Here is an 11,146-nt window from a genome sequence, read left to right on the forward strand (position 1 = left end):
GATCTTAATGTAGAATTGGACAATCTGACTCAGCAATTGCAAAATTAGTGCACATTTGCCCGAGAATTTTGAGCATTTTCACATTTTAATGAAAATTTTTCAATTTCATTGAAATTTGTGCACACCGAACCCGAGAAATTTGGGGATTTGTCCAATTTGATGCGAGCAAGACACAACAGTGATATTTGTCTCAAAAATTACAGGAATTTGTGGCATTTTACCTTTGACATTTGGGGCTTTTCATGTACATGCAAGAATTGGACTGAAATTTACCCAATTTCTCGACATTGATGCACATTGGACCCCGTGCAGTTTGGGCAAAATTTGTGCGCCATTTGGTCATTTTATGTACATGTGGGTTTAATTCCATGCAATTCGGACATCTAGTACTTGGAAATTTGGGGGTTTTGCTGAAATTACTCTATTTTGGCAAAGCTGTCCTATTCTATGCATGTCAGAGACAGTGTCAAATGTATGATTGATGCTTTGATCACAAAATTTTGGGGCTTTTAACCATGCGTGCTAAATTTTGTGTCCATGGGTGCATGTACTATAGAAATTGCAGCTAAATTTGGGACTTCTCATGTAATGTGATATATTTGCCCTTGAAATAGCTGTAATCAGTTGTGGAGTGTTGTAGCACAAGGTTTAGTGCTTCTAAAAATTTATCTACAAATCTGAAATTTCTGCTTCTATGTGGTTATTTATTGCTGGTTGATACTTGTTTGTATCTTGGTCACTTGTGTGTAGTTTAGGCTTGCATTTTCTGAAATTTTTTATCACATTTGGGTTGAAAATCATGGTTGACAGTAATGACAACAGTCATTTCATGCACATTAAGAAGCTTAAAGGAGTATATATGGTGCACAGATCGGATGTCGTAAGCGTGCGTAGTGAGCGTCAGAAGGTCCCCAAGAACAAAAGAGCTCTACTTTTTGCACAAAACTCAATATAGAAAGCATGCACGACATGAACAAGAGACCAATTGGGTGCAATCTCCCCCCATGCCTTTTGTGAGGGCTCCACAAAGCATGTATTTTATGTATTAATCATCTTCAAGCTCAAATAATAGCCCAAATTACAAAATAGCATGCTTTTGGCTTTTGAGTTTGCCTTAGAGTCAAATAGAAATAAAGCTAATGGACAGGCGTCCAAGGAGTCGGGCATACCTAATACAATGTCCAAATACAAATATCATAAGCGTGCGCCCATGCGCATATAAAATAATAAATAAATATCTAACGCCTTGATAAATATGCATGACAAAATATAGGCGCCATGCCTAAGGTATACGTCCATCAAAATATAGATGATAACTCGAATACACGCTATCCTTCAATGCTTTCCACCGCCACTGCTGCTATCTCTACACATCAACTGAAGCATTCACAATCGTTAGTAAAATAATACAATTAAATCGACAAAAGTGAATATCTAGCAGTCTTCAGCTACATAAATAAATGAATTGGTTAGAAATTAATCCTAACCCTAATTTATCATGAGTGCGCACTCTAAACTCATAAACGTTTATTAATTTAATATGTATTTTGCGCAATCACCCGCTATGGAATCACCCACGTACACACTAAATTAATGAAACGTCCGAAAAGGATAGGCGTCCCCATCAACTTCTTGCACAAAGAATCCACTTTGTGTATGAGCCCCGGTAATCAAAGATTACGAAATCCACCGTAAAACCTCATGGAATCCACCGTGGCACGGAATCCACCGTGTGATATACCTCTTGGCATCAACATAACTTTGAAGTTTGGTAAAAACAATGCTACAATATCCTGTTGTAGAAGAAGCAAGCAAAGCCGATTAAGACCAAAGGGGCAAAGCCTGCAGATATGGAATAGGAAGACTGGAATGAGTTAAATGAGCTTGCTCGCTCAACCATCAAGCTATCTATTTCTTATGCCTTGCTGTTTAACATTGAAGGTTTGGATTCTGTCTATGCTATTTAGACTCGACTGGAAGAACTGTATGCATAGAAGAGTGCCGGAAGCAAAGTTTATTGATTGAAAAATCTTATGGATTTGGATATAAAAGAGGGTACAACAATGTCTATTCACTTGAGTGAGTTTAACTCCATTTTCACCTAGCTAGTTGCCTTGAAGTTCATGATTGATGAAGAATTTAAGACTATGTTCTTGCTTTGCACTCTGCCATAGAGTTGGGATACATTCAGAACTGCTATAAGTAATTTTAATGCGATTCTTTTGTATGTTGATGTAGAGAGTGCTCCACTCATGGAAGAAATGAATCGGCAGAATAATGCATCTAGTAAGTCTTCTAGTGCTTTACATATTAGGGGCAGATGACAATAGAAAGGAAAATTTGATGGCAAGGGACGTAGTAAATCACGTGGTAAGGATGTTGAATGCCATCATTGTGGCAAGAAGGGTCACTTTAAATGTGACTCCTACAAATGAAAGAAAGAGAAAAGAAAGGGCAAGAAGATAGATTATAGCAAGGAACACTTTAGTACACATGGCAGATACAGATGATGACATGCATACTTGGATTCTAGATTCAGGTGCTTCCTTTCATGTCACCCCTCATCGTGAGTGGTTTTTTGACTATAGAGGGGTCCAACATGGTGTTGTACATCTTGGGGACAACTATGCATATGACATTCCAAGTATTGGCAATGTGCAGTTGCAGTTTTAGGATGGTTCTGTCTTCACACTTCAGCATGTACGGCATGTACCTCAGCTCAAGAAAAGCTTGATTAGCACAGGGCAACTACATGACAATGGATTTCATATCACCTTTGGTGATAGGAAATGAAAGATCTGTAAGGGATCTAGAGTGATTGTGAGAGGTTGTAAAAGTGATATCTTGTATTCTCTTCATGTATCTAGTGTGAGTGATCATGTTGCTGTCGTGACCGAGTAGCCAAGTATTTCTTTGTAGCATAATTGGTTGGGACACATGAGTCAAACTAGAATTAAAGTGCTTTCTCATTTGGGTTATTTGCCTTGTTTTGGTTATGCTGATTTTGAGCATTGTGATCATTGTATTTATGGTAAACATGCACAAACGTCCCATAAGAAGTCTCTTTCATTGAAATCTTCTCCTCTAGAGTTAGTGCATTCCGATGTATGTCAGATGCCAGGGTTATCTTTAGGGGAAAATAAATACTTTCTCACCTTTGTCGATGATGCTACATGGAAGGTATAGGTTTACCCTATTCGTAGCAAGGATGAAATACTTGACAAGTTTAAAAAATTCTTGGCATTGGTTGAGAATTAGACTGATAAGACACTTAAGTGTCTTCGCTCTAACAATGATGGGGAATATGTGTCCAAGGCCTTTCAAGCATTTTGTGACAGCAAAGGGATAAAGAGAGAGCTCATTGCCCCTCATAATCCACCCCAAAATGGAGTTGCAGAGCGTATGAATCGGACCATATATAATAAGGTCTGTACAATGCTGTCTCATGTTGCTTTGCCTCATGGTTTTTGGGCAGAGGCTATTATGACAACCATACACTTGATTAATCAGTCACCAAACAGGTCTTTGGGAGGATCAGAGTTTCTCAAAAAGCATGGTCGGGCAAGCTACCTTCGTATGCACACTTGAAAGTATTTGATTACGAAGCATTTGTAAACATATGTAAAGAAAAATGTAGCAAACTTGAGCCAAAGTCTTGTAAATGTATTTTCCTAGGATATGGTGATGAAAGTGAAATGGGGTATAGAAGATTATGGGATCACGAGAAAAGGAAATTAATATGCAACAATGATGTTATCTTTTGGGAAGATCGCATGAATAAACAACCCAAAAAGGCTGAGGAGGTCCATAGGGTTCTATTTCGAGAAGAAATACCTTTTGGACATCAACAAATACTTGCTGTAAATGAGCCTGCAAATGCAAAAAATAATGCTAGAAATGATCAGCCAGCTATTGCCCATAATGATGAGCCACTGGATGTACAGCAATAGCCAAGACAACAAGCTATTAATGCTAATTCGTAGGCTAAAATGCCAGGATCGTAAGCTGAAAATGGAAATTTGCAAGCTCAATAGCTAGTAAACAATGATCATTGGGTTAGGAGATCACCTAGGGCTGATAGATTCGTTCCTGGTGTAAACAATGTGGTTGATTATGTCATGTTGATAGACTGGGGTGAACCGTCTTGCTTCATTAAAGCAATGGACAGACAGGACAACAAGAAATGGTATAAAGCCAGGTTGTCATAGAGATGGACTCTCTTGAGAAAAATGACACTTGGGACTTAGTGCAATTGCGTAAAGGGCAAAAAACCCTTCCATGCAAATGGGTTTACAAGATGAAGGCCACTTCTGGTTCCTCGCCAAAGTATAAAGCAAGATTGGTTGCAAAGGGGCATAAGCAAGAACATGGAGTTGACTTTGATGAGATGTTCTCTCCTATAGTCAAGATGACTACATTGAGAACCATTTTGGGCTTGGTTGCAGCTGATGATATGGAGCTCATACAGATGGATGTAAATATTGTATTCTTACATTGTGATATGCATGAAGACATATATATGCAATAGTGTGAAGGTTTTGTGGCAAAAGGGAAAGAGAAGATGGTATGTATACTCAAAAGGAGTTTGTATGGGCTGAAACAAGCACCAAGAGAATGGTATCATAAGTTTTACATTTATGCAGTTTCATAGAAGTCAAGTGGATCACTGCTTGTACACTAAGAAGATCGCATATGCCAGCCTGATTATCTTGGTTTTGTATGTTGATGACATGCTAATTGCTGGCAGGGATACTCATGTCTTGGACTCACTAAAGAAAAGTCTTCATGGCAACTTTCACATAAAGGATCTTGGTGATGCAAATCACATTCTTGGCGTGAGAATACTCAGAGATAAGTCAAAAGGATTACTCTATCTATCTCAGCAGGAGTATATATTCAAAGTTTTGCAGTGTTTCAATATGGAGGGAGGGAAAAAAATTGAGGTTCCATTGCCTCCATATGTGAATCTCAGTGTAGAGAATAACCCTACATCGGATGATGAGAAGTCTGAAATGACCAAGATACCATATGCTTTAGCTGCTGGCAGCTTAATATATGCTATGGTTGCTAACTACTCCCTTTGCATTGGGAGTAGTTAGCAGATACATGGTAAACCCTGGTAAAAAACATTGGGAAGCAATGAAAGGTATTGTGAGATACCTCAAAGGCACAAAGGATTTGTGCATCTGCTTTGGAAAGCAGAAGGCATATGTTATTGGCTTTATGGGTGCAAGACTATGCTGGTCATGCGGATTGCAAAAAGTCTACTTCTGGGTATGCGTTTACCTTCATAAGAGGAGTAGTCTCTTGGATCTCCAGGATACAAAAGTGTGTTGCATTGTCTACTACAGAGACAGAGTATGTGGCTACCACTGAGGCATGCAAGGATGCTCTACGGCTTTCACGTTTGGTGGGAGAGCTTGGTATTACAGAGTTACATATTCTCCATTGTGATAGTCAGAGTGCTATCCTGCTAGCACAGAATCCCGTCTTTCATGCAAAGATGAAGCACATACAAGTGAAGTATCACGTCATTAGAGATATACTTGACAGCAAGAGCATTGAGCTTGTCAAAGTGCATACATATGATAATCATGCAAAACTTCTCATGACGGGTCTTCCAACAGAGCGGTTTGCTCATCGCTGACAGATGATGGGAGTTGGATAGATATATGTATTTCAGCTTTGTACATACCTAGACTTAGCTGATTCTTTTCTCCTCTTAAGGCACATTGCCTATAGGTGGGAGGTTGTTGGGAATAAAGGGCCATAGTGCCTTTTATATGTGCATGGGTGTGAATACACACTTAGCACATTTGTACTTTCACATATATATATATATATATATATATATATATATATATCTATCTAAAAACCTTAAGAGATACACTCGTGTACCCAAGAACACCGTGTTCACTCTCCTCTTTACTCTGCACACTCTCTCTTTATCTCTCTGCTATGAGAAAGCATTGCATGTCTTGATCCTTGCGCTCTCTATCTTAACAATTTATGCCACTGATTTACTGAATTATTTGAAGGCCTTGAGTTTGTGGATGGGTGGGCGGAAAGAAGATGGCCGCTTACCCCGAGGAGGAAATCGGGGTCCACTTGCAAGCATGGCATGTCCTGGATTCAAAGAGTTGGCCTTACCGCTCAATTGATCTTCTTGGCAAATCAAGGCAAAAAGCTTGTTGATTTGTCAATGAGGGATTGGTAGAATAAGTACTAATAAAAGATTGCCAGGTTTCAGGCAATGCAGCAAGAAGGGTAGTCACTTGAATTTCTGATGGTAAGATTAACCCTGCTAAGGAAACATTGTCATTAGCTTGCTGCCAGGCTTCCAGGAATGCCTTTGTTGTTGGATAGTTTTTCATAATAACTTCATTGAGTTGTTTATGCAGAAGAACACGAGAGACAACATTTGCCCATTGGTACTGCTGTTGCAGAAATTCCCACATTGATTTGGCCGTAGTGATTTCGAGAACCAACTGCAGCTGACGATCACCAAGGTGAAGGACAATCTCAGTTCATGCCTCCAAATCTTTTTCCTTCCATGCAGCTAATTCATTGGCTGTAGGAGCAGCTTGTCCTGCTGCATGTTGAACAGTGGCTGGATCTGTTGCAGAAACTCCCACATTGATTTGGCCGTAGTGAGTTGGCGAACCAACTGTAGCTGACGATCACCAAGGTGAAGGACAATCTCAGTTCATGCCTCCAAATCTTTTTTCTTCCATGCAGCTAATTCATCAGCTGTAGGAGCAGCTTGTCCTGCTGCACGTTGAGCTGGATCTGGTTTGGTTCCATCAACACCACCCCAATTCCTGGCTTTTTCAAGTACCATCTTGAGGCGCAAGCTCCAGGGCAGATAGTTGGGTCCACTGAGTTTTTCAATATGGTAAAATTTTGGCAGAGATGAACTTGCTGATGCTGCGGCTGCCGTGGCTCCTAAAGAAGGTCCGGATCAATCAGGAGGATATGGCTGCAGCAGGTGCTTCAGAGAATCAGACTGTCAAAAAAATGCTGAGAGTAGTTTCTTACAACGCCTCTACTAATACCATGCGCGTTTTTTCTAGTTTTATTCATCAGAAACGTAATGCTGTACACAGAGAGAGAGAGAGAGAGAGAGAGAGAGAGAGAGAGAGAGATTTCTGAATACACTGTTACAATCATATTGATCAGAATGCGTATTTACAAGGTGGTTTTCTGTCTGTTCGACTTAATTTTAGTTTTATTGTTTTCTTTTAGGATTTAATAGTTTAATTTTAAACCGTCTACAACTGCAGCAGAGTGGAGTGTGTGTAGAGTATGTGATCATATGGTGTAGGCAGCTGCTACTGCACCTGCTGATTCTCTGCATGCTTTGAGACTGAATATACATTGACAGGTTTTGAACTGATCCTGCAGAACCAATGTACCACTCATATTCATTTTGTTTGTGCTCTAATTAAGGCGGGCATGTACTCTACATGTGTAACTAGGTTCCTCCCAAATTGATAAATTCGATGTGCATCACCACTACTGACCATATTGTCTTGTTCCATACCTTTCTGCCAGGGAAAGCATCGAACACAAGGGACAAGATTGGCGATGTCTGCATGCGGGAGGATGCGACATTGAATCACCGCTTTCAGACAGGGGATGGCTATGTCAACTCCAGGGATAACATCTTCACAGGTTACCCAGTCATTGGCTACAATAACCTGATGCAGACCAGTGGCGGCTGTGGTCGGGAGGCCGGCCCAAAAGTCTGGATCGCAATGTCGTCGGACATGGTGGAATTAATCAGTGACGACGTTGTTGCAGGGGCTCATGCTATGTATGGTTTGCACTATAACGTGTACAGCATGGCAGATAGGAGCAGGAACCTCTCCACGTGTGTGTGGAATCCTCTGATAAAGGGCCTGACTTTCCACTACATATCCATCGCAGTACCTGCATCGAGGATCGGCGAGGCGATTGCCGAGGTGAAGAAGCTCCGGGAAGTGGACCCGCAGGGACTGTGTGGGCTGGCACAGTTTGGGGGCATCTGGATGCGCTTCATGGGGGCGTCGGAGGCGTATCTGGGGGAGCGCGAGGACGCGGTGACGTGGGAGATGATGCTCGGGAGGTGCAGGGAGCCGCTGCCGTACACAGGGGCAATGCAGGAGGTGGAGCAGATGCTGGTGGGGAGATATGGGGGGAAACCGCACTGGGGCAAGAATAGGCACCTGGCATTCGAGGGCATGGCGAGCAAGACGCGGGACATGGACCGCTTCGTGGCGGCGCGGGAGAGGTTGGATCCTCTAGGCCTGTTCTCTAACGAGTGGTCCGATGCCGTGCTGGGCATCTCGACTACTTCATCAGCATCTTCTTCGTCGTCGTCGTCTCGTCGACCTGTGCAGATCCTGCGCGATGGCTGCGCCCTCGACGGGCTGTGCGTGTGCAGGGACGACTTCCACTGCCTTCCTGCCAAGGGCTTCTTCTGCCGGCCTGGCCTCGTCTACAAGGAAGCGCGCGTCTGCAGATACGAAGAAGAAGCAGAAGACCGCCATGCCGCCCCAATCCAATAAAGCCCATACGTTCCCTGCCAGAGTAGCTTTCGTCACTGGTGAAGCACGAGCTGCCACCTTCCCAAAGGCTGCTGCAGTATGTCACCGGCTTTAGAGCTCATGTATATGTATTTTTCGAGACCTTACAAATTGTATAATAACCTTTAACTAGCTGGTCTCTGGCCCAGATCCGCTAACTGTGGGTTGCACAGTTTCGAAACTTTTTCAAGCTCATGAGGCTTCGCTTCATTCACTTTGCGCTTAAGCGCGGCTGTTCCCTTTGCTCACAAAAGTATCACACGGACCCTTCCCTTTGCTCACAAGGCTCACAAAGGCAAAACTTTTATGCTTCGCACCCACAATTTGCGAGCCGCTACCTAATGTGTAAAATGGCAAGTACTCTTTCCTTCAATGGCAAAATGTGAAGGGATTGCCTTAGATCATGGTTAACATATATACTTAGACCTGTGTGTGAATAGTAATTCTCTATGTATGTGTGTGTGTGTCATATGTTCCTCATATCTCATTATGAAGCTTGTGGAGTGCACATAATATAATATATAATGTGAAAATTGTTATTTACTTGAGAAAACTATATATCACAATAAAAATTCACATATAGGTCGAAGTTTTAGTTGCTAGTAAGTTCCTGTGATAGGTATGATTAAATTCTCTAAACATGTATTGGTTTTGAGCAAGAGGAAATATGGTAGGAGGAGAAAAATCTTGATTTCTTGCACCCATGGTTGTATTTTCATTTTGCTCGAGATCACCATGCCCACTAAGTTAATTGGATCAACATAATTGATGATCATGTTCACCCTCAAAAATAGAAGCTCTTCTTTATATCTAATGGCTACGTGGAGCTTAGTCATAGAAAACATCTTTTACTTTATCTAGGCATCCCAACCTTAAAGTCCCCTTTATTTCTTGAGCTACAATGTGCACATTTTTGGGATCTTGCTGCATATATCGGGAGCATTGGTATACCCTAATCTCCTTCCCTTAAGGTGGTTGTCATGGCTCATGTGCAAATAATATATAGGAGAGTCAATTAGTAGGAAATCTAAATCATTGCATCATTGATGCACCAATAGTCCCAAGCATTCAAATCAAGGGGAATGTAAGCTACCCTCCACAAAGAGAGAGAGAGAGAGAGAGAGAGAGAGAGAGAGAGAGAGAGAGAGAGAGAGTTATTGTCTCTTTTATAGGTTACTTTGTTCAACCATCCAAGCCTTAAGGCATCAATTTGCTTCAAGATTAGGGGCCTTTCCCATAACAAACACTAGTGAGACAAGTGCAATTAGGTTTAGTTAATGACATTCATTCTATACCTAAATTTGTCATGTGCTTTCTTTGAAGTAGTTGCAAGTTTCTTCAAAATACTTGCTCAGGTCATCACTATCATGCTATAAGTTTTACACAGTACTTGGACTTGTTAGTAATATATATCATAAACCAAAGCGCATTCGAGATACTTGGGAAAGGGATGCTTGATATTGCTAACCAAGTTTGAGGAGTTCACTCAATGAGATGCATGATGCTCTCAGTCACCAATAATAATGTAGACTCTCAATAGCCCAAGTCTCTAAGTGTGCCCTTGATAAGCATGAGGAAGGATATCATATGAATACCTTACAATTATCAGCAAATGTTTATGGATGCAAAGAAAGATACTCCATTTGAAGAGTAGCTTCTAGCTTATACCACTTATCTTGAAGGCAGTAAGCTAGTAATTTATCTCATTGGTGTTTTCACCACTTTGAAGTGTGAGCTGGCATCCTTCCAAAAGCATATGGGGAAAGATGTCATTCCCCCATTAGTTTTTGTTACTTTTCTATACTATTCAATCTTGCAAAGAAGGGTTCAATGTAAACATACTTTTAAAAGTAGATTCTAACCTTGACAAAAGTGAAGATTGCAGTTCCTTTTGATGTATTCAAGTTTGCAATTATGAATGAATAGGATGAGGCAACTACATATCAAACTCATTACAAAAGCATCTCAAGTTATTATATTCATATGCCTCAAAGTATCACTATAACTTAATAACTACTATAACTTAACTAATTTAAGTAGTATGTTCCATGTTCATTGAACAACACTACCCTAATATCTACAACTAAAATATATTTAACTTACATAAATTTAATTAATTAATGTAAGACAAATTTATCCAAAAACTATGTTATATTTTAAATTAACAATATACTAATAAGCATTAAAATATAACTTAACAATATGTTAGTTAAATTGAGTTAACTAATGTCTCATAACTTAATTAAATCCTACATTGATAATTATAATGAAACTATATTTCGCTTAACTATTTAGTCAATCAACTAATTTAAGTAGAAGTTAAATAGCTACCATCTTAGCTATACATTTATTAGTTAAGTATAGTTTATAGTTTAATTATAGGCATTGACTTTAGTCTACATACACTACACCTTACTAGGCATCAATGTTATTCTCGAGCAACAAACACATCCTCAAATATTATCTGATATTAACTTTGAAATATATGAGGATTACTAAATTATGATTATAATAGATAACACTCTATATTTATACCAAAGTATGTATGCATGTGCTTTGTGTGTGTGTGTGTAGTATAC

The 11,146-nt window shown here is 40.2% G+C and overlaps 1 protein-coding gene across 1 annotated transcript in view; it reads left to right on the forward strand.

The window, feature by feature from the left end:
* Positions 1-8,987, forward strand: part of LOC148011242 (L-gulonolactone oxidase 5-like) — a 41,801-nt gene extending 32,814 nt beyond the window's left edge. The window contains exon 2 of the mRNA XM_087670950.1: positions 7,555-8,987. Coding sequence (XP_087527076.1) covers positions 7,555-8,549 — 995 coding nt within the window. The 3' untranslated portion in view covers positions 8,550-8,987. The remainder of the gene's footprint in view (positions 1-7,554) is intronic.
* The last annotated feature ends 2,159 nt before the right edge of the window (positions 8,988-11,146 follow it).

This window comes from Lygodium microphyllum, chromosome 28, assembly GCF_053477565.2.
Source record: "Lygodium microphyllum isolate KBCC chromosome 28, Lygodium_microphyllum_v1.1.10, whole genome shotgun sequence".
NCBI classification, from domain to species: Eukaryota; Viridiplantae; Streptophyta; class Polypodiopsida; order Schizaeales; family Lygodiaceae; genus Lygodium; species Lygodium microphyllum.